Genomic DNA, 19,757 nt, shown 5'->3' on the forward strand with positions numbered 1-19,757 from the left:
CCACGTAGCAGCCTCTGTTTAGGGCAGGAGATGGAATATTACACTCTTGCGCTTTCATCGCTAGGGTTTTGAAAGGAGAGAGCGCGCGGGCATGGCGGACAAGCTCGTCGCGGCCGCGCTCCAGGAGATTGCGGCCGAGGGAGAACAAGGTTAGTGGTGGCCGGCATTTTTCTTCTTCTCCAGCCGATCGATCGCTTTGCGCAGGATGCCTTCTCGCCAAACTCTGGGCCTTCCTCCAGGCCACGCCCGCGGGGCTGGAAATTCACGTTGACGATCACGTCAAGCAGGCGGTGTGGCGGGGATTGCTCGCGGTGCCGGGGCTGAGCTTCAAATTCTCGGGCCAGTCCAATGCAGCAGCAATGCCGGCCTCGGACCCCTCGATTCAGTCTTTGCAGAGCGCCGAGAGCTTGGAATTGGTCGTGGTTGCCTCTCAGGACATCCGAGATGCGTGCTTGGGTCTCTACGATATCAGGCACGCCGACACACAGCCTTCTCAGATTCAACACTCCATTCTCGAGCGTCTTGCTAAGGCACGGTACGTGAAATTCGCGATTGCAGAGAACTTGAGTTGATAGTTTGGTCTTTTCGGATTTTTCTTCCAGGACTGAGGGAGTGACACAAAATCAGCTCGGTAAGGATTTCAAGGTGGAAGGAAACAAGCTTTTTTATATCCTCCGGAGCCTCGAATCGCGTGGCCTGGTCGTGAGGAGGTCCACGCTTGTGAGGAATAAGGACACAGCGAAGGGTGGAGGCTCGATAGTTTTGACAAACTTGGTCCATCTTACGAGATACGCCAGGCATTTAACTTTGAATTCGCACCAGCGGTTTGAGATATCCAATGGTGCCGAGGACGCTGCGTTTCCAGAGGATCCCGACGACGCTGATGACAATCACTCCAAGGGGAAGCATTTGATGATCAACGACGACTTGCCTGCCATGAAAGCTATCTGTGATAAGCTGCAACAAGCGGAGGGCAAGGTTCGCTAGAGGATTTTGGACTTTTGGCTCGCTAACTGTGGAATTTTCTGTGAAGGTCCTTGTCGTCTCTGATCTGAAGCTTACACTCGGCTATCGAATGTCTTCTGGACACCGTGCTTGGCGGAGGGTTAGTGGTGTTTTTCCTCTTCACGAAGATTGCATGCTTAATTATGTTTAAACAGCTGATGAAAAGGCTGAAAGAGGCAGGTTTTGTCACCATTATAGAGGCAAAAGTGGGCCGCAAGGTAAAAATCTGCACTACATGTTCCATAAACGCATTGTGCTATGTCCAGGTAAGATCCTGCATTCAGCTGCTGAAGGCTTTCAACGAACACGAGTTTAGCGCTTCTACCTCTGTTGAAGCGGATACCGAGCAACAGTTGAAAGGCCCAAAGAGAGGTCAAGTTACGGAACAGCTTGTGGAACTTTCTGTCGATCAACAGATTTATGACATGATTGATGAAGGGGGGAGAGAGGGCCTGATGATGATGGAGGTAAGGTACGACATACGTAAACTTCAATAATTGTAACCTTCTGTTGTTGCATAGGTTTGGAAGAGGATTGGACTTAATAACAAGAGAAACTATTACCGGATTCAAAACATGACCATAAAGAACGGCATTCTTTTCGAAGCGGAGAATCACAAGCGCTCAACATTGTATCGACTGAGAACCACTCACCGCACAAGAGAGGTCCCTGCAGAACAGGATGAAGATACTCAAGATCCACTTGAAAATATGGAAGAAGCTACGGTGCCTTCGAGTGACAGCCTCAAAAGAGTTCAGAAGCTTCCTCTGATTCGCAAGAACGCGAAGAAGGTCGAAAGCGATTCATTGACAGAGTCCATGGTCAAGATTGATACCGAGACGGATGCTGGAAACACAGTCATTACAACCCTGCCAGCTACGGAGGCTCTCAGTCCAGCTATTAACGAAACTCCCGAAGGGATGGATATTACGCCGGTTCCTACTACGCCAGCCAGCAGCTTTCCGCCTCCATCTTTGTTTCGAATCGGGCAGCCATATCCTTGCTTGACTGTAACGACTACGAGTTTACAACGAGAGCAACGCATTCTGGAAAGGCTACAGGTAAAGAACGCTCTTTTTTAGTATACTATCGGCCGACTGACGATATTGTTTTAGGAGGAAAAATATGTAGTGCGAGCTGAGCTTCACCGATGGCTAGAAAGCATAAGTAACCGGAAGACCATGATGGACAGAAAGACATTGACTCGAACTCTTCAGAAGCTCCAACGTGAAGGCCGATGCAAGTGCATTCTGCTGAGCATGCCCGGGTCGACGAACTGCGGTCGCAAGAGAACTGCGGAGGTCGTTCTTCTTCCGTCAGTGAAGGTGGAGCCTGACTTGCTCAGCGTTATTCACGAACGTATTCGAAAGTTTGACATGGAAAGCCGTGGTCACGGGTTACCCCGCGAGAAGGCGTCAGTCAACACGGTACCTGTTCTTACTGGCTTGAGAAGGATGAAGGTGAAACACAAGAAAGCGCCCTTATTATCACAGATTGATGCAGCCAAGACAGTGGCCCTTCAAGCTAACGGGTTCGTGCCGGCAAAAATGGTCAGAGCTCGGATGCTGCATTATTTCCTTTGGAACTACACCAATGACTTTTTGGACGAAGATATGGGCCTCGAGTTTGGTACACCACGCTTGACGGATGGGAGAGGGTACCGAGTCTTCGGATTGATGGCTGCAGTACAGTCTATGCCACTGGAGTTGTTTCTCCAAATGGTTGGCTCGAATAGAGTGATCGACAACTTGACAGAGCGTTGCAGACAAGGCATGCGGCTTCGTGACCTTCCCGAAGGTGAACAAGTTATTTTGCTGGAGAATTCTGCTGGAGGACGTTTGGCATGGCTCGTTGATATTCTTCGTCGTCTGAAAGTAAGTTTTTTTATTCTCCTGCATACTATCTTATCTCGTTCATTCTGCAGCTTATACGGATTGTTATCGGGCATGGTCCGGTCGTTTTACAAGACCGTTGGCATCTTGGCAGCCTCTCTATATCAATGATTGAGGCTTCTCTTACATATGCCATGGAGGAACATATGTACATCGAACAGCCAGCACCGCAGCCCCTTCCATCTCTTACGAGGGACACTTATGACTACAATCCGCGAGCCCGCCACGAGTTTGACATCAATACGAAAGAAGGCCTCGATAATTACTGGCAAACTTTGGAGTACTTCTTTTCCGGTGCAGAACCTGGTATTGCGAGGCACGCGTTCCCTGGTTCAAGTGTTCCTGAGGTTGTTTGATCTGAATATTTTGCTGGCTCTAATATTCTATCTGTCAGCTTTTTGGCTTGCGGTCTTGGACCTCACTTCGAATCATGACAATCGATCAACGTAATGATCTTGTGAGGAGAATGAACGAAGGTGGGCCAGAAAAGCGGAAGTCGATACAGGAATGTGCAAAAATTGCTAAAGATCTGAACCTTACACTTGAACAGGTATTATATTCAAAATTCCAAATTTCGAACTAAACTTCATGCGCAGGTCCTACGAGTCTCTTATGAGAAAAATCGTCGTGTCCGACTCCAATCGTTACAGAAAACTGAACCTAGTTTTATGGACACGTTTGCCAGCAGTCATCCAGCGCCTCCACAGGTCTTAGTTACTGAAGACAATTCCAGACATGAAATGGGACAGATGTTTACGTCCGGAATCTCCGAAGCAACACAGATGGAAAAAGAAGTGGATGATGCAGACGATATGGGGGACCATGTTAATCATATAAGTATCGTAACCAAATTGAAGCCGTCGAGATCAAGAAGATTTCCGTGGTCGGACAAGCTGGACAGGTAAGCTTTGTGGTCTTTCTCGCTATTTTAATTCTCTTTTTTTTTTCTGCAGAGTACTTTTCTTTGCTTATGCGAAACAGCGGGCTTTATTGGGTGCAAAGATGAACCGCGTGGACTGGAATTTGATTCCCGGTCTTCCAGCAGCACCATTAGTCTGTCGCAGGCGGATTTCCATTCTGAAGTCCGAGGCAACCGTGAAGAAGGCCATTTTGAATCTATGCTCGCTACTTTCAGCGCGGTATGAGAAATACTGCCAGTTGATGGAGAGTATCGAGGATCAAGGGACCAGTAGTACGTGTGAAGAACAAGTAGTGGAAGACGGAGAGCTTATTCCGCCTGCACCTATCAGAGTTCTGCACGAGCAACCGGAGTATTACTGGGATAATCCTGAAGACGCGTCCGTGGTCTCGGCGATCGACGAAATCATCAGATGCAAGAACTTAGTACGATCGTGCTACAACAAGCCGTGCCACAACAAGCGTATCGTTGCAACATCGCTATACAATAGTGCAACTGAGACCGTTGAAGCTTCAACAAGTGGAAGCATCACAGTCGATCCACTACACCTGTCTTCTGCTGCTGGGCTTATGCAAGTAAGCAAACGGCCTCCTATAAAACCGAACAAGACTGGTGGTGTTATCGCCCTTCGCTCACGACGGGTCAGAAAGAAAGTGAAGAAAAAGCCGGCATCGCTTCAGTGTCTGACCACTGAGCAACTTGTGCACGGTTCAGTTGGAGTTGCCAACGCGATCGAGTTTATCAAGCTGGTATTCTTGAACACGTCGGTAAACAGTGACGACGTGCAGTTGCCGAAGGCTTTTATGGATGCACTTCATCAGTTCAAAGAGGCAGACGTGTTTACAGCTTTTAACTTTCTCAAGGATCACGGGATGGTGGTAAGTCTCCTTATTGTTTATGATTCGTTTGTTCGAGACTTTCGCTAATTTGATAATGTTACACAGGCGTCCGGTCAGGGTGCTCAATCCTTCGTTCTGTCCGATACTTTCTATCAGAACGCGTTTGCAACGAGGTTTCCTGGCTCAACTGCCGAAGAATCCTTTGCAATGTCTAAATGGCTTCAGGAGCGCAGAACTGACATTGATCAAGAATGGGTTACATACTCAACCGAAGACACTTGTGGCAAGCTTCTACAATTATTTGGGAGAGTTGCCACAGGAGAACTTACATTGAAACCGAGCGTACCGGCTAATGGGATTGGCGAGAGCGAAGACCCGAGATCAATCGGTTGCGGTTTCAAGCGCAAGCCAGACAACCAGGAACAAGGTGCAAGAACTGTAAAGGCGAGACTCGAAGACAAGGACGAAGTCTACCAAGCAGTTCGTCGTGAGCGAGGATTTCCTGGCATCGATGTTCTTTTACACCGAGAGACCTTTACTCTTCCGGATTTGCTCTCTAGATGCCAAGGCGAGCTGGAACCGGGTCCATCAGAAACACCTTCTTTCGAAGTTCCAGGCGCAAAAAATCTGGAGAAGGTTTCTGGCACGGAAGGTGACGAAAATCTCGAGCCTGGTTTACTTGCGGCAATGCAAACCGAAATCGAAAATGCTGGTGAGGAAGGTGTAAACATCAAGGACCTTGGCCAACGCCTTGGTACGGAACTCGTGGAGAAATATGTCGACTCTCTGGAGTCCTCTGGCGTTGTGAAGAAGGTAAATTCTGACTTTTCGATGTTCTTATATTTTGTCTGGCTTTTTTTATGTAGGTGAACGCGTTCGACCACGTTCGTGTTCTTTCTCAGGCCTTTGCTGGCCGGTACTTTCTTCAGTTTTCTACAAAGAAGACGGACAGGGGCTCGCTTCTGCTTTCCAGTCCAGGGAAAAGCATCGAAAAGAGCGACGTTTTCATGGGAGATGGTGCTTCCACTTCGACATTCATGGACATTGATCCCATTGAAGGAGGAAGCAGCGAACACAAGGCATGCAACACGGCTGACGTAGCCGATGTGACCAGCACACTTCCAATCCTTCCTTGGATAACGTCTAACGGAAGTCTAAACATGAAAATATTGAAGGGACTGATCCGTCGCGTTATGGGCATTGTAACACTGAACCCCGGAATCACTGAGGTCTGTATTAACTTTTGGCACTTGGCTGTTTCTAATGCATTTTTCTTTTTCCAGGACAATCTGGTCAAGCGGATGAACGTCCTCAATCCACAGGTACTTATACTTAAGGCTCCTATTACTCGATTTTGAACTTCCAACTCTTTTGGCTCAGACTGTAAAGGAGCTCCTGCGCATGCTCTTGCTGGATGGTAAACTAATCGTCCGCAGTGTCACGTACCCTCCCGTGTTCGTGCCATCTCTTTTGAGTGGTCTGCTCCACACGTCGAGCCAACCTGAAGCAAGTGCATATCCACAACAGAAGCATTACTACGCAAATGCTCTGTGCACATCTGCCTTGTAAACCTGATCAGGTAACATCATTGTATATTGGTTTTTTTCCTTGTTTAATGTCGAAACAGAAACTTCCAGCAAGAAAAACAGTGTTATTTTATTACCAGGAAAACATCGGAATGACATACGACGGATCCGATCCGTGATTGTGCAAAACAGACTTCAGCGCGTCTGGAGATGGTTTGTCACCTATGTTTTCAATTTGCAACTCACCAGCATGAATTCCAGCTGCTACAAACACAGACTGTATTCCAGCGGCCTGTGCTCCTTTTATATCGTGCGCCAACGAGTCCCCAACGGCAATGCAGCACGAAGGCGCGACGTTGGCAATCGTTTGAGCAGCACGGTAGATAACCGGGTCGGGCTTTCCCATCCATCTGACGTCGCCGCCGAGCTTCTCGTACTCGAGGCCCAGCATTCCTGGACAACGAGCACGGGTTACTACAAGCTGAGAGAAGAGCCAGCAGCAGGAACTTTCACCAGGCATCGCTCGGAGCTCCCTGGCTTCCACTGTGACAACGTCCGGATTGGCAACTATCATGGGGAGATTATACTTCACTCCAACCTCCAGGAACTCGCGAAGCTGCTCTAAGGTTGCTGGCTTTGGACTCCCGTTCGACGTTCCCAGTGCCTCGGTCCCATGCACGAGAATGAAGTCGGCAAGCTCGGGCTTCTCTACGACTTCCAGATCCAACTCCTGCAACCAGCGATAGCTTACGACTATCAAACTTGGGAAGACCAGACCTCGAGTGATATAGCACCCCGAGCGCTCCATGTCATGTGTAAGCATCGCTTTCCGAGCCGAGCAAACCAAGGGTCTCGTCTCCTGCAACAAGAGAGAGCGGCAAAACAGTGACAGATGATCCAGCAACAGGGGCAGGAAAGAAGCTCACCTGAGGAGGTGGTCGTGAGTTAATTCTCCGCTGGTGATGATTCCAGCAAACAGGCCCGGATCAAAGCCCAACTCGCTCATCTTGTTCTTGGTCACCTCGGATCGCCGGGACGAGTTGCTGAGCAGGAGGAGCTTTGCGCCGGTGGAAGCCAGGCACTCCACTGCGAAAGAGAAAGCAAAGTTTGCACTCTCAGCCATGGAGGAACAAGAAGAACAAAGAATGGTATAGTATCCAGGACGAAGAGCTTTGGAGCTTCGAGAATGGATTGAGCAAACCAGGACGAAAAGATTCAAGCTCGGGGAATTTAGCGAGCGAATGGAAAGAGATCGAGAAGAACTTGGAGAGGTGTTTTACGAGTAGCAATGGCGCCTGGGTATGGCTTTCTTCCATCGTGGAGCACTCCAAATTGATCCAGCAGCCATGCCTGTAAGCTCTAAACTCGTCCCTCCTCGTTTCCTTTGCTTTTCCTTTCATACCTTGTAAGTTGGTGTTCCAGCGAGCTCTTGAAGACCTCCAAGCATCCGGTAAGACAATGCGGCCATTTCCTGGAACAACGAGCCCTATTGGAAAGGTTGACCAAGTAGATTGACCGCATTAGTCAATGGTGGTCAAGTTTCTCGTGCGATCAAGACCGTTGGACTAGATTTGGACATCCAACGGTAATGGGTCTTTAGGGAAGAGCCCTAGCCCTAGAAGGGAAGACGGGGAGATGCCGCGCTACGACGATGGCCAGACGCGCCTCTACGTTGGTCGGCTCTCCACGCGGACGCGCAGCCGCGACCTCGAGGCGATTTTCAGCAAATACGGGAGGTAAGATCTCTCTCCTTTCGTTCCTGCGAGGTAGAAATTTGTGCTGGATTTCGTGGGGGGGAATTGAGAGTAGAGGCATCTTCGCTGCTAGATTCGCAGTTCGCAGCTCCACGGGATTGGGGGATGTGTATTGCCAATCCCTGGATTGGAGAAGTGGAAGTGAGATGGAAAGAGAAAACCATTTCGTTTCGTTCGTCTCTAGCTCTAGTGTTAACTTTCATTCATTTCCATTTCGTTTTGTTGAAGGTTTTTGGTGGGTTTTCTCGTCCCAAGTCTGGTGGAGGCCCGTGATGATGTTAGAGAGTGGCTTTTGATGCTCGTCGGAAGGGGAAAAAAAGTTCATGGCGCATCCATCTCTAGGAGTTCTCTCTCTTTCATTGTCTCTTTGGATGGAATGCCCGGGGTGCTTTTAACTTCAGCTGACCGAGGTGCCATGACGATTGGTTGTTTTGTTGCGCGCCTTTCCGCAGAGTCCGAGAAGTGGATGTCAAGCACGACTTCGCCTTTGTTGTACGTAGAAACTCTTTCTTTTGCTCGCTCTTTGTTTTCTTTTTCTATTCACTTCTCTCTTTCGAGTTTCGCTACAGGAATTCAGCGATCCCCGGGATGCTGATGAGGCGAGGCATTATCTCAACGGACGGGACTTCGAGGGACACCGCATGATCGTCGAGTTTGCGAGAAGGGTATTTCCATTCCTTTGCTAGTTTTACAGCAATTTCTTAAAGTTCTTTTTGGATGTCTCTGTTTGACAGGGTCCTCGCAGCGGCAGTGGTGGTAGTGGTGGTGGAAGCATCAGGAGGGAGCGCGAGCCCTTGAGAGGCCCGCCTCCAGGAACTGGAAGATGTTACAACTGTGGCAACGATGGTCACTGGGCTCGAGACTGCAGAGCTGGCGACTGGAAGGACAAGTGCTACCGCTGCGGGCAGCGTGGTCATATCGAGAGGAACTGCCGCAACAGTCCACGCTCGTTTAGCAGGTGTCTCGAGAAAAACTTTAGCCGAGAGTCTCGTTCATCGCTGATTACAATTATGTTTGTCTCTTGACAGGCACTCTAGATCGCGTTCTCGATCAATGGAACGTAGGAGAAGCCGTAGCAGATCGCCCAGGTTGGTGTTCTCTCTTTTCTTCTCCTCTTCGCTCAAACTTGTTATTCGCAGTCGCTCTCCGAGAAGAAAGTATAGCCGGAGTCGAAGGTACAGCGCGAGCCCCGTCAAAGACGATAGAAGCCGCTCGCCTGCCGCACGAAAGCGCAGCGTCTCTCCAGATGGGAATGCTCGCAGGTCACCACCACCAAGACGCCGCAGCTTGTCTCCGGAAGGCCACCGCCGCGGTTCACCACCATCAAGAGGCCGTAGCTTGTCACCGGATGGCCACCGTCGTCGTGGATCACCACCAGCAAGAGGCTCTCCGGAAGGCCACCGTCGTCGTGGATCACCACCACCAAGAGGTTCTCCGGAAGGACGCCGTCGCGGGTTGCCAGCACCACGGCACCGCAGCCCATCTCCGGATGGAAACCCGCGCAGCCGATCGCCAATGGAGACGCGAAACCGCAGCAGCTTGTCTCCGGACAGAAATCCTCGCCGAGAGGAGCGCTCGCCGGGAGCTCGAGGCCGCGGCAGCTTGTCCCCGGATGGAAATCCCCGACGCTGGTCGCCAGAGGCGAGGGACCGGAGAAGCCTGTCCCCGGAGGAGAATGCTCGTGAGAGTCCATCGCCCAAGAGGAGAGTGGCGAGCCCAATGGAGAATGGCAGCCATGGCGCGGGAGGAGATCGCGGTGGAGAGTCTCCGGTGAAGAACGAAGAGGACGAGGAAGAACAGTGAAAGAGTTTGTGAAGTGTTTGAACTTTAAAATCTTAATCCCGCGCACGAATATTCTTGAAAAGATGCAGATGTTAGCGTTTAGGGTTTATGGATGAGAGCGGTCCAGCGGCTAGAAAGCCACGACGAATGCTGGCGATGGCGGAGGTTTTTCAAGGATCCTTCTCTCTGGCGGGACTACCGGCAATGCAAGGTGGGTGTGCAAGGGATGGAAGGCCAAATTCCCCTTTTTTCCTTCTCTGTGTAGGAAGAACCGAGCTCTCCAGATTTCGTCCACGAAAGCACTGGAGAGGCGCTATGGATCGACCGGAGTTCGTGCTGGCTAGAGCTCAAACTCAGCAATTTGGAGGGATTTTCTGGAGCTGGGACGAGAGCGCGGTACAAAAGAAATGATCAACAAAGCTCCGGCGATGGTGCTGCTCAGAAAAATGCCACTCTCGCCGCGACGCTCTCGTCGATCATCACCAAGGTGGAGGGAAGAACAGAAGCTCTAGAACTCTACGAGAGAGCGCGAAGAGATGGAAGAGTTCCTCCGGTGTCCGTGTCCCTGGCGGCATTGAAGTCGTGCATTGGCAGCAAGGACTTGACAACTGGGAGGAGGATTCACTCGGAGGTGGCCGACAACCAGCAAGAACTACACACTCACGTCGCCAACACGCTGGTGGATATGTACGCGAAGTGTGGAAGCATGGCCGAGGCGCGGCGAGTTTTCGATGCGATCAAGCTCCACAGCGTGGTTTCATGGAACGCGATCATCATGGGATACGCTTCCAACGGCGATGGAGCACAGGCACTCGAGCTTTTCTCTGCCATGCAACGCAAAGGCTTCGTTCCCGACTCGAGGATCTTCATCGCTGCGCTTAAGGCCTGCACGGACTTGGCCACCAAAGAAGAAGGGACGCTGGTTGGCGAGAAGATGATCAAGCTCGAGTGCCTGGAAAGAGGGAGAGAGATTCACTTGGAGCTTGCAAAGCGAGGACATGAAGGTGATCTCTACGTCGCGAGCACGCTGGTGGACTTCTACGCGAAATGTGGCAGCATGGCGGACGCACGCAAAGTTTTCGACAAGATGGAACGCTACGACGTCGTCTCGTGGACCGCAATGATCCTCGGCTATGCTGCGAGTGGCCAAGGGGAGCTCGGTTTGGAGCTCTACTCGCGGATGCTACGCGAAGGCTTTAAACCCGACTCGAGGATCTTCGTGGCGGCAGTGAAAGCTTGCGGCAGCGTAGCTTCTCAAGACGAGAGGATGGATTGGCAGAAGAAGTGGCTGGAGAAAGGGGTGGCGATTCACGCTCAAGTGGCAAAGGCTGGCTGTGAGAACAACATTTACGTTGCTGCAAGCTTGGTGGACATGTACGCCAAGTGTGGAAGCCTGGAAAACGCTCGCCGGGTGTTTGAGAGAGTTCGTCAGCGCAACGTCGTTCACTGGAACTCCATCATCGCGGCTTACGCTCAAGGCGGACAGGAAGAGGTGGCTATGGAGCTCTACGAAAGTATGAAGGCTCAAGGCTTCGTTTCAGACGCTCGGACAACGGTGGTTACTCTCGCAGCGTGCGCTGCTCTAGCAGGAAAAGAGGAAGGGAAAGAATCCGGTGGAGTGATCATCAAAGGTACGAGCTTGGAGAAAGGAAGAGCTCTTCACTTGGAAGCCGTGAAGAACAGGCACGACAAAGACGTATATGTGGCGAGCACCTTGGTGGATTTCTATGCCAAGTGTGGCTGTATGGCGGATGCAAGGCAAGTTTTTGACGAGATGGAGCAGCACAGCTCGGCTTCCTGGCAGGCAATTATCTCGGGGTATGCTCACAACGGAAAAGAAGACACGGCCTTGGAGCTCTTCGAGCGTATGAAGGCCAAAGGTGGCGTGGTTCCGAGTGGTCGGCATTACATTGCTGCGATCAAGGCTTGCGGAGGCCTTGCGGCCCTGGAAGTTGGGAGGAAGACCCACGAAGAGATCCGGGAGGCTGGATACGAGGACGACATCATGGTGACGAACTCGTTGATCCATTTTTATGGGAAATGCGGGGCCATGGCGAGCGCTCAAGAGGTTTTCGACAAGGCTCGTACGAAGAGCTTGGTCACTTGGAATGCCTTGATAGCTGGGTACACTCACCAGGGAGACACGGCGAAAACTTTCGAGCTCTTCGAAGGGATGGAGAAGGAAAAGGTGCTGCCAAACGAGATAACTTTCCTTCACGTCCTCAACGCTTGCACTCACGCCGGGCTTGTGGAGAAGGGAAAGGAAATTTTCGAGGCCATGCGCGAGAAGTTTTCTCCGGCTCGAGAGCACTATACGTGCATGGTGGATCTTCTGGGACGAGCAAACCACTTGGAGGAGGCGCTGGCTATGGTGAAAAGCATGCCTTTTAAGCCGGATCCAGCGCTGTGGAGGGCAGTTCTGGGGGCTTGTCAGAAGTGGAGCAACGCAAAAGTTGGGAGGATTGCCTTTGAGTCTTTGCTGGAGCTCGACGAGGGAGACGCGACGGCGTACGTGCTCCTGGCCAACATATACAGTGGTGCTAAAATGTTGGACGAGAGTGCCAAGATACAAACCATGAGAAGAAGTCGTGGTGCTTCTTGAGGTATAAGTTCGTTTTTTTCTCTCAACTCGTTGGGTTTTAAGTAGGGTTCTTCTTTTGCAGTTCATGAGTCTATGGATCAAGGCAGGACGCGGATGCTGTAAAGAAAACTGTTTAAGACTTGGGTGAGTATAAACTCGTGCACCCATTGTCTATTTCGTTTGCATTTGCGCCATTTCTTTGCCTGATGATCCTTCTCTTCAGGCTTGCAGCAGGCACTCGTCTGGCTTCACCTTGGATACCTCGCACTCGTTTTTTCTCGATCGCACTCGAGGTAAAATTCACGTTGTTCAAGCTGCGAATGCCGGCTCTATCGTTTAATTCCGCAGGAAGAACAAAGTTCTTTGGACAAACCAACCAAGTTGAGACCAAAGATTGGGATTTACGAGCTTCTCGATCAGCTAAGAGTGTGCTGCATCGCGAAAGACTTGACACGAGGAAGATCAGTGCACGCCAGAGCCAATGAAACCGGTGAAGCCTCAAATCTCTACGTCGCGAACTGCTTGATCAGCATGTACGCAAAATGTGGCAGCCTGGTGGACGCGAAGAACGTTTTCGACGGCATGACATACCGGGACGTTGTGACTTGGAACTCGCTTCTGACGGGATACGCCGAGCAAAACGAGGGAGAGCTCGTTTTGGAGCTCTTTGCAAGCATGGCGATGGCGGGGTGCTCGCCAAATGCTAGAACTTTCGTCGCAGCACTCAAGGCCTGCTCAAACATCGCAGTCAGAGAAGAAGGAAAGAAGATCGACGGACAGTTTCTCAAAGAGAGAGCCCTTGAGAAAGGCCAGGAGATCCACGCGCAGGCTTTGGCGAGTGGCTGTCCCTCGGATATATTTCTTGCAAGCACGGTGGTGGACATGTACGCGAGCTGTGGAAGTCTGGACGACGCCTACGCCAACTTTTCGAGAATGCCCCGCCACAGCGTCGTTTCCTGGTCGGCACTGATGATGGGATGCGCGGAGAACGGGCAGCCGGAGCTGGCCTTGGAGCTATTTCTGACGATGAAGCAGACCAACCGAGCTCCAAACTCTCGGGCATTTGTAGCGGCGCTCAAGGCCTGCGCGAAGGTGGCAGTGAAAGAAGAAGCTACTCAAGCAGCCGACGGCCGGGTGATCAAGAAACGAAGCTTGAGGAAAGGAGTGGCAATCCACTCGCAGGCAGCCAAGCTCGGCCTCGACTCCAACTTGTTCGTGGCGAGTGCATTGCTGCTCATGTACGTGAAGTGTGGAAGTACTTCCAACGCTCGTAGAGTTTTCGACAAAATGCCCCGGCACGACTTGGTTTCGTGGACGTCGATGCTGCTCGCCTATGCCGAGAACGGGGAGGAAGAGCTCGCTCTTGAGTTCTTTACGGAGATTCCAGTGGATGGCTGCGAGCCTGATGCGGTGGCCTGCGTCGCTGCTATCAAGGCTTGCACGATCCTTGCGGCTAGAGAAGAAGGCAAGCTCGTTGACGGGAGATCGATCAAGGCGGTGGCTTTGGAGCGAGGCTGTGCTCTACATTCTCGAGTTGTGAGCTGCCGGTGCGAGACAGATATGGCCGTGGCGATCACTCTCGTCGACATGTACTCGAGGTGTGGAAGCGTGGAGGATGCCCGGCGAGTTTTCGACAGGATGGTCTACAGAGAAGTGGCGCTGTGGAACTCCCTGATGCTGTGCTACGTCGACAATGGCGAGGCTCAGCTTGCTCTCGAGGCCTTCGTGTTCCTCCGGCCCGAGAACAGTGCTCCGAATCCTCTCACTTTCGTGGCGGCGATCAAGGCTTGCACGAGCCTTGCGGCCGCGGAGAAAGCATCGCCAGTGATGGAGCTCGGGGAAAAGATGATGGTTAAGTCCGAGTCCCTGGAGAGAGGGATGATAGTCCACTCCAAAGCCGTGGGATATGGCTGTGATCGTCAGCTCTTGGTGGCCAGCGCTGTCATGGACATGTATGGGAGGTGTGGGAGCTTGCTCGACGCTCGCATCGCCTTCGACAAGAGTGGGTCTTGGAACACAGTCTTGTGGAATGGACTCATGTTCTGCTACGTCGAAAATGGGGAGGCCGAGATGGCCTTGGAGCTTCTCTCGGCGATGCAAAGCTATGGGTTGGAACCCGACGCTCTGAGCTACGTCTCGGCATGCAAGGCCTGTGCCAGCCTCGCCTCCAAAGCCAAAGCCACGGCCAACTCCGCGACGGTGGCGAGATCCTTGGAACGAGGCCGGGAGCTCCACTGCGAGGCTGCCAACTTTGGCTTCTTTTCGGAGATTTTCCTCGCAAACTCGGTGGTGGACATGTACGCGAAGTGTGGGAGCATGAGAGAAGCTCGCCGGGCCTTCGACGCCATGGCTTTCTACAACGTCGTCTCGTGGACGACGCTCATACTCGGCTACTCGGACAACCAGGAGGAAAGCTCCGGTGAGGAGCTCTTCCAGAGAATGAGGAGAGAGTGCGGGGAGTACTGCGAGCCGGATGCGTTGAGCTACGTTGCCGTGCTGAAGGCCTGTGGAACTTCTGCGGCTGTGGAGACTGTCAAGCTTCTCCACGCGGAGATCTCCCGAAACGATCGCCTCCAAAACTCTCTGGTCGCAAGCCTGGTGGACGCGTATGGGAAGTGTGGGAGCGTGACAAACTCCCAGCTCCTCTTCGACTCGGTGGTGGCGAGGGACTTGGATCTGGTCACCTGGACAGCACTTCTCTCGGCTCACAGCCGCGGGGGTGACGCTCACCTGGTGCTCGAGCTCTTCCAGGCGATGCAAGACGATGGGATCGCTCCAAACAGCGTGACTTTCATCAGTGTTCTCGCGGCTTGCAGCCACGCCGGCCTGGTGGAGCAAGGAAAGCACTACTTTGAGGAGATGAGCTCGAAGTATGGGATTGTTCCAGAGGTGGAGCACTACGTGTGTTTGGTGGACATGCTGGGACGAGCAAACAAAGTGGAACTAGCCATGGAGATGGTTTCCAGGATGAAGGTGGAACCGAACGATGTGGTGTGGAGAACGGTGCTGGGAGCTTGCAAGAGATGGAAGAACTTGGGGGTCGGAAAGGCTGCTTATGAGTCGCTGCTTGGGATCAAGGAAGACTCTGCGGCTTACGTGCTAATGGAGAGCATTTACAAGCAAGAAAGGGAGGATCAAACCCCGGATCTAGAACACGAGGGGCGGCGGCCGACTTTGCTGGATTCTTGACAAGATCTTGGACAACGGCACGACATTCTCTCCGACACAAGTAGATCCAGCCAAGGTTGACTTCTACGGTGTGTGCGAAGGTTCCAAAGCCGTGGACTTGTCAAAGGCCGACACGACTTGGAACTCGGCCTTAGATAAACAAGTAGTTTCGTGGATGTCAGGGAGTTTCTTTGCTCACCAAGTGGATTTGCTGGCAGGAGAGACTTGACTGAACTATCAAGCGGAAAAAAACGTTTTTGCCTTTCTTGGATTGCTCGGATATCGAAGAAGCAAGCTAAAATAAGTGAAGTTTTCATGGATTGCGAACAAAAACTTCCTCTAGAAGACGATCCAGAGCGATCATCAACAAAGTAAGCTTGAAAAACTTGCGTTTTCATAGATCTCAATGTTTACTACCTATAGAAGCTGTGGAAAATCCGAAGGAAGAAACAAAAAGCTCTCTTTTTGCTTCAGCCATAGGCTCGGATTACGTCGGAGCAATTCTTGGCAGTAGATTGCTTGAATCCAAAGCGGCCCCCTTTGGACAAATACTGTTGGTGGTATGGCTCCGCTTTGTAAAACTTCTTGGCCGGGAGTATCTCGGTGACAATCTTAGCGTCGAGTTTCTTCTGGAGATTTTCCATCGACTCCCGAGCAATTCTCTCCTGTTCTTCGTTGAAGAAGTAAATTCCAGATCGGTACTGGGTGCCAACATCGTTCCCCTGGAAAGACAGAACAATCCAATAAGAAATGGGAAGAACACAAAGATCGAGAAAGATATAGCGAAGAGCTAAGAAATAGATCAAAAACAGAGGAGAAAGGAACTTACTTGGCGGTACATGCTCGTTGGATCGTGCATCTTCCAGAAAACCTCCAGCAATTTCTCGTAGCTACAAACGCTGGAGTCGAAAACCACTCTCACAACTTCGCAGTGGCCAGTGATCCCATCGCAAACATCCCGATAGCTCGGGTTGTGAAAAATTCCCTGCGAGTATCCAGCCTCGGTCTTGGTCACTCCATACACTCTCTGGTACGCGAGCTCCATCCCCCAAAAACATCCTCCTCCAAACTCTGCAAACTCGAGACCAAACTCCGCTCGATCCTTGTCCGGCCCTTGAGCAATCTTCAAACCATCGCTGGAAGTGATCCTTCTCTCTCGAGACCGGCTGAAAGCTAGCGGATTAAAGCAGCTGGAACTCCTCCCCATACTTGTGTCCCAGAGGTTCTTGAGCTTCCTCGTCCTTGGAGATGAGGGAAAGTAGAAAAGGAAAGAGAGCTCTACTTGGAGAACTCGCTGTCGTTGTCTTTGATCTTGGTAAAGAATGTAACCTCGTGGAGAGCTTATATACTCCAGTGGGAAAAAAAAACGTGGTCGCAAGTTCTGCTTAAGTGCTCCGCAAGCTTCCTGACTTATCTTGGTTTTCTATTCCTCTGTCCAAAACAGTAGCGTAGCGTCTCTCTACTTAGCCGCCATAGCCGCCGTCATTGCTTCTTTAGTGACCCCCGTAAGTCGTCAGAGAGAAAAATCATAGGCGAAAAACTCGCTACACACGCCTTTGAGATCCACGCTTCCGTGTTTCTTCGCCACTTTTCCTGATTCCCCCTGTTAGTCAATCCCGTTTTTTTCCTATCCCGCACGCTTCCCATGAGCTTCGCTCTACACTTCCCACGTAGCTATCGTCTCGCCCAAGCGAGAGATAAGTAGAACGCGTCCCAAAAAGTTCTACACTTGCAACACCCTTGCAAATTCTTCCTGTTTGCTGCGAAGATTTGTGATGCTAGAGCTCCGTACTTGAATCCAAACTTCCACCCAAACCAAAAAACCCAGCCACTTCGTGGGACCTGCGAGAACCTGCGAGAATGAGAGAGCCCGTCTATACAGTTCTGTCCACTTGTCAAAAGCTCGAAGTTGACGTTTGGCCCAGCACACTGCTAGTGTGTGTGTGTTTTTTTTTTTTTTTTTTTTTTCCTGCCTTGCTGGTGACCACAATCCCCAGACGAAGAAATCATAGACCCCGATATACGATCACTGTTGCCGTTGATCTTTCCCTGTCGGTGATCATGATTAAGTGCGAACGAAGGAGGAAAGAAAAGTTTGCTTGGTATTTGCTTGCCTGAAATTCGAGCTTTGTTTGTCGCTAAGTTGGTCCTATCACGGCCCTGCCGCCATGATTTGCTGCGGAAGGCTGCAGGAATAAGTGACATACTTTACCCCGTCGATGGCCACCACGACGAAAACTTCGCCACCTGTAGGCCCCGACATGGATTTCTTTGGCAAAACCGAGACCACCATCGGAGGAGGAGGCGCGACTTTGTTCTTGGTGAGTTGGATCCCGGGTCCCGGACGATCGTTGAGCTGTTTCTTCCGGATCACGCGGGACCCTGCTACATTCCCCTCGGAGCTGGATCGAAACTGGAAGACTTGGGTGCACTTTCCAGCCGTAAAGACTGCTCAAAAACAAGAACACGAGAGTTTAGCCAGTCCAATGGATCAAAAGGAAAAGAAAAAAAAACGTTCTTTCTCACCCGAGTTGTCCCACTGCTGCATGAATGGAGCGTCTTCACCAGTAGCAGCAACTTTCGCTGTGTTCGTAGAGTCATTAACCTTGCTGCTCGGAGAAGAAGCGCTCGAGCCTTCGTCTTTTTTCTCACTGCCCACGCTGGTACCCCGGCCCGGGATGCTGGATCCCTCCACACCACCGCGGGTAAAGCGTGGAATCTCCATCCCGTGTATTCTCGAAGCATAAGTAGAAGGCCATCGCTCGTGATCGCGAGAACTCATCATCGACCACCTCTGCGTCGCGGGTGATGATCCTCCAAAACTCTGGGAGCTCCCCAGCCCTTGGATCCCGACTTTGATCGGGAAGAAGAGCATCACCAGGCAGAGAAAAACCAAGAGAAGAGCGCTGGCCGGCCTCTTGATCATCCTCCTCGCCTCTCTAAATCCAAATCCTTTGCTGTGGTCGCGCTTGGGGAGCTTGCTCCTCTTCGAACGGATCGTCTTCGCGCCGCTAGCACCTCCCGGAAGCGGGGAAGAGGCAAAGAAAGAAGGTGGTGGCGGCGGCGGAGGTGGCGGCGGTGGCGCCGCTCCCTGGTGAAGGAGATAAGAGTTTCTCACCACCTTAAACTTCTTGTCGCCGCCCCCACCGATGAGATTGATGGCGCTGTTTAGCTCCTCGATCGCCGTCGTCATGGATCCCAGCTTCCTCTCCAGATCGCCCACGAACACCTTCTTCCGCTGCCGGAGGGAATCGTGATGCTTCCTCACGATGAAATCCTCGCTCTCGTCCGACACGACGACGGAGGAGCTCTTTCTCTTACCCAACCTCTTGAGAATCCTCCTCTCGCCGCCGGCTCCGGCGGAGCACGATGGCGGCGCCACCACCACCATCTCGCCGCCGCCGCTCGAAAATTTGGCGGGAATGTTGCCGCCGCGCTGCAAGAGATCCCTGCTTTCGTCCTGCTCCGGGTAGAGGGTGATCCATTCCGGATCATCCAATTCCCCAAACAAAGAGGGCTCCTGCTGCATTGCCAGCTTTGGAAGAGCCATCGATCCTGAATCCTTGGCAAGGAAGACAAACGCACACAAAAAGGAAGATCACCCATCTGGAGGAGACGAGCGATCTTGCAGAAGATTACTAACCAGAAAGATCTCTCTCCCAAGAGTCCTACAGATCTCTGCTCAAACGTTTAGGGTTTAACGTTGCCCTAATCGAAACGGCACAACTTTACAAAGAGAATAATTGTTAAAGATATTCTTTAGATATAATAGACCTCTGCTTGAAAATAAATATGACAAAATTTCTGTACTAAAAAAGCGCAGGGCTTTAGGGTTTTAGGTGTGAACCGTTAACGATGCCGCGAGAGTCGTTTGAGGCGGTGCTGAACCGGGCGCTCGAGGCAGTGGAGCGCAAGGCGGAGCACGACGACGACCTCGACTGGCAGGCATGGAACAACCGCGAGGAGTGCACCGTGGGTAAGCGCTGGACCACAGCCAAGCTCCTGCGCTACCGCGAGCTATGGAAGCTAGGGGCGTCGTGCGTGGTACGCCCTGGTGGGAAAGTTGTTGCCGTGGAACGGAAACACCAATCTTTTATCACTGCTTATGTTCAGAGGTGCTTCCGACCGGCGCTAAACTGGATCTGGATGGTGGAGTACCTCCGATTCGCCTATCCCCCAAGTGGAAACATCAAGTTCGTGAGCTTGCAAGCCCACCATGACGCTCTCCACCTGCTCGAGCCCGAGACTGGCTGCTTCCCATGGCCGCGATTCATCCTCGACGTTGGACAGT

The 19,757-nt window shown here is 51.7% G+C and overlaps 7 protein-coding genes across 10 annotated transcripts; 4 read left to right on the plus strand and 3 right to left on the minus strand.

Annotated features, from left to right (window-relative positions):
• The first annotated feature begins 36 nt into the window (after window positions 1-36).
• Window positions 37-7,545, plus strand: LOC9650553. 3 transcript variants are annotated; one of them, XR_002992137.1, is made up of 18 exons: window positions 37-149; window positions 205-535; window positions 603-978; window positions 1,034-1,105; window positions 1,161-1,223; window positions 1,272-1,472; window positions 1,527-2,066; window positions 2,121-2,879; window positions 2,930-3,244; window positions 3,292-3,447; window positions 3,494-3,798; window positions 3,851-4,694; window positions 4,761-5,468; window positions 5,522-5,884; window positions 5,939-5,977; window positions 6,036-6,234; window positions 6,283-6,394; window positions 6,443-7,545. XR_002992137.1 is itself a non-coding variant. In XM_024673061.1 (17 exons), the coding sequence occupies exons 1-16, from the start codon at window positions 92-94 to the stop codon at window positions 6,222-6,224; spliced, it is 5,319 nt and encodes a 1,772-aa protein (XP_024528829.1). In that variant the 5' UTR covers window positions 37-91; the 3' UTR covers window positions 6,225-6,234; window positions 6,293-6,380. The 3 variants fall into 3 exon arrangements, 2 of the variants coding, with proteins under 2 accessions (XP_024528829.1, XP_002968325.1); XM_024673061.1 differs by lacking the exon at window positions 6,443-7,545 and having other exon boundaries at window positions 6,293-6,380; XM_002968279.2 differs by lacking the exon at window positions 6,443-7,545 and having other exon boundaries at window positions 6,036-6,301.
• Window positions 6,287-7,660, minus strand: LOC9631501 (ribonucleotide monophosphatase NagD). The gene is made up of 6 exons (XM_002968566.2): window positions 7,584-7,660; window positions 7,462-7,531; window positions 7,108-7,267; window positions 6,959-7,040; window positions 6,695-6,911; window positions 6,287-6,634 (listed from the first exon to the last, which is right to left on the minus strand). Exons 1-6 carry the CDS (start codon window positions 7,647-7,649, stop codon window positions 6,315-6,317), a joined length of 915 nt encoding a protein of 304 aa, XP_002968612.1. The 5' UTR covers window positions 7,650-7,660; the 3' UTR covers window positions 6,287-6,314.
• A 127-nt stretch (window positions 7,661-7,787) lies between these two features.
• Window positions 7,788-9,787, plus strand: LOC9650554 (serine/arginine-rich splicing factor RS2Z32). 2 transcript variants are annotated; one of them, XM_024673066.1, is made up of 6 exons: window positions 7,788-7,917; window positions 8,388-8,427; window positions 8,505-8,600; window positions 8,670-8,893; window positions 8,964-9,023; window positions 9,075-9,787. In XM_024673066.1, exons 1-6 carry the CDS (start codon window positions 7,817-7,819, stop codon window positions 9,736-9,738), a joined length of 1,185 nt encoding a protein of 394 aa, XP_024528834.1. In that variant the 5' UTR covers window positions 7,788-7,816; the 3' UTR covers window positions 9,739-9,787. The 2 variants fall into 2 exon arrangements, with proteins under 2 accessions (XP_024528834.1, XP_024528835.1); XM_024673067.1 differs by having other exon boundaries at window positions 7,812-7,917; window positions 8,164-8,427.
• Window positions 9,788-9,812: 25 nt separating this feature from the next.
• On the plus strand, window positions 9,813-12,353 carry LOC112345749 (pentatricopeptide repeat-containing protein At4g18520, chloroplastic-like). Its single transcript, XM_024673063.1, has 2 exons — window positions 9,813-9,928; window positions 9,983-12,353. The coding sequence occupies exons 1-2, from the start codon at window positions 9,830-9,832 to the stop codon at window positions 12,317-12,319; spliced, it is 2,436 nt and encodes an 811-aa protein (XP_024528831.1). The 5' UTR covers window positions 9,813-9,829; the 3' UTR covers window positions 12,320-12,353.
• Window positions 12,248-15,642, plus strand: LOC112345748 (pentatricopeptide repeat-containing protein At5g27110-like). The gene is made up of 4 exons (XM_024673062.1): window positions 12,248-12,320; window positions 12,381-12,442; window positions 12,522-12,591; window positions 12,647-15,642. The coding sequence occupies exons 2-4, from the start codon at window positions 12,384-12,386 to the stop codon at window positions 15,485-15,487; spliced, it is 2,970 nt and encodes a 989-aa protein (XP_024528830.1). The 5' UTR covers window positions 12,248-12,320; window positions 12,381-12,383; the 3' UTR covers window positions 15,488-15,642.
• A 125-nt stretch (window positions 15,643-15,767) lies between these two features.
• LOC9631502 (peptide methionine sulfoxide reductase A1) lies at window positions 15,768-17,383 on the minus strand. Its single transcript, XM_002968567.2, has 2 exons — window positions 16,296-17,383; window positions 15,768-16,188 (listed from the first exon to the last, which is right to left on the minus strand). Exons 1-2 carry the CDS (start codon window positions 16,671-16,673, stop codon window positions 15,937-15,939), a joined length of 630 nt encoding a protein of 209 aa, XP_002968613.1. The 5' UTR covers window positions 16,674-17,383; the 3' UTR covers window positions 15,768-15,936.
• Window positions 17,011-19,016, minus strand: LOC9650555. The gene is made up of 5 exons (XM_002968568.2): window positions 17,993-19,016; window positions 17,679-17,914; window positions 17,440-17,515; window positions 17,259-17,318; window positions 17,011-17,069 (listed from the first exon to the last, which is right to left on the minus strand). The coding sequence occupies exons 1-5, from the start codon at window positions 19,014-19,016 to the stop codon at window positions 17,011-17,013; spliced, it is 1,455 nt and encodes a 484-aa protein (XP_002968614.2).
• Window positions 19,017-19,757: the final 741 nt, after the last annotated feature.

Source organism: Selaginella moellendorffii, unplaced genomic scaffold, assembly GCF_000143415.4.
Source record: "Selaginella moellendorffii unplaced genomic scaffold, v1.0 SELMOscaffold_10, whole genome shotgun sequence".
Lineage (NCBI taxonomy): Eukaryota > Viridiplantae > Streptophyta > Lycopodiopsida > Selaginellales > Selaginellaceae > Selaginella > Selaginella moellendorffii.

Excerpts from the sequence above, each read along its gene's own strand:
- LOC9650553 (XM_024673061.1), top strand. The coding sequence starts at position 92 with ATGGCGGACAAGCTCGTCGCGGCCGCGCTCCAGGAGATTGCGGCCGAG. Across the intron at positions 536-602 it reads GAGCGTCTTGCTAAGGCACG|GACTGAGGGAGTGACACAAA; the intron begins GTACGTGAAATT and ends TTTTTCTTCCAG. Across the intron at positions 1,224-1,271 it reads AGGCAAAAGTGGGCCGCAAG|GTAAGATCCTGCATTCAGCT; the intron begins GTAAAAATCTGC and ends TGCTATGTCCAG.
- LOC9650555 (XM_002968568.2), bottom strand. The coding sequence starts at position 19,016 with ATGGCTCTTCCAAAGCTGGCAATGCAGCAGGAGCCCTCTTTGTTTGGG. Across the intron at positions 17,915-17,992 it reads GCAGCAGTGGGACAACTCGG|TCTTTACGGCTGGAAAGTGC; the intron begins GTGAGAAAGAAC and ends GTTTTTGAGCAG. Across the intron at positions 17,516-17,678 it reads TCGTGGTGGCCATCGACGGG|GGAAAGATCAACGGCAACAG; the intron begins GTAAAGTATGTC and ends GATCACCGACAG.
- LOC112345749 (XM_024673063.1), top strand. The coding sequence starts at position 9,830 with ATGAGAGCGGTCCAGCGGCTAGAAAGCCACGACGAATGCTGGCGATGG. Across the intron at positions 9,929-9,982 it reads GGGACTACCGGCAATGCAAG|GAAGAACCGAGCTCTCCAGA; the intron begins GTGGGTGTGCAA and ends TTCTCTGTGTAG.
- LOC112345748 (XM_024673062.1), top strand. The coding sequence starts at position 12,384 with ATGAGTCTATGGATCAAGGCAGGACGCGGATGCTGTAAAGAAAACTGT. Across the intron at positions 12,443-12,521 it reads GAAAACTGTTTAAGACTTGG|GCTTGCAGCAGGCACTCGTC; the intron begins GTGAGTATAAAC and ends CCTTCTCTTCAG. Across the intron at positions 12,592-12,646 it reads TTTTCTCGATCGCACTCGAG|GAAGAACAAAGTTCTTTGGA; the intron begins GTAAAATTCACG and ends TTAATTCCGCAG.
- LOC9650554 (XM_024673066.1), top strand. The coding sequence starts at position 7,817 with ATGCCGCGCTACGACGATGGCCAGACGCGCCTCTACGTTGGTCGGCTC. Across the intron at positions 8,428-8,504 it reads AGCACGACTTCGCCTTTGTT|GAATTCAGCGATCCCCGGGA; the intron begins GTACGTAGAAAC and ends GTTTCGCTACAG. Across the intron at positions 8,601-8,669 it reads TCGTCGAGTTTGCGAGAAGG|GGTCCTCGCAGCGGCAGTGG; the intron begins GTATTTCCATTC and ends TCTGTTTGACAG.
- LOC9631501 (XM_002968566.2), bottom strand. The coding sequence starts at position 7,649 with ATGGCCGCATTGTCTTACCGGATGCTTGGAGGTCTTCAAGAGCTCGCT. Across the intron at positions 7,532-7,583 it reads CTGGAACACCAACTTACAAG|GCATGGCTGCTGGATCAATT; the intron begins GTATGAAAGGAA and ends TAGAGCTTACAG. Across the intron at positions 6,635-6,694 it reads GGAGCTCCGAGCGATGCCTG|GAATGCTGGGCCTCGAGTAC; the intron begins GTGAAAGTTCCT and ends CTCGTTGTCCAG.
- LOC9631502 (XM_002968567.2), bottom strand. The coding sequence starts at position 16,673 with ATGGGGAGGAGTTCCAGCTGCTTTAATCCGCTAGCTTTCAGCCGGTCT. Across the intron at positions 16,189-16,295 it reads CAACGAGCATGTACCGCCAA|GGGAACGATGTTGGCACCCA; the intron begins GTAAGTTCCTTT and ends CTGTCTTTCCAG.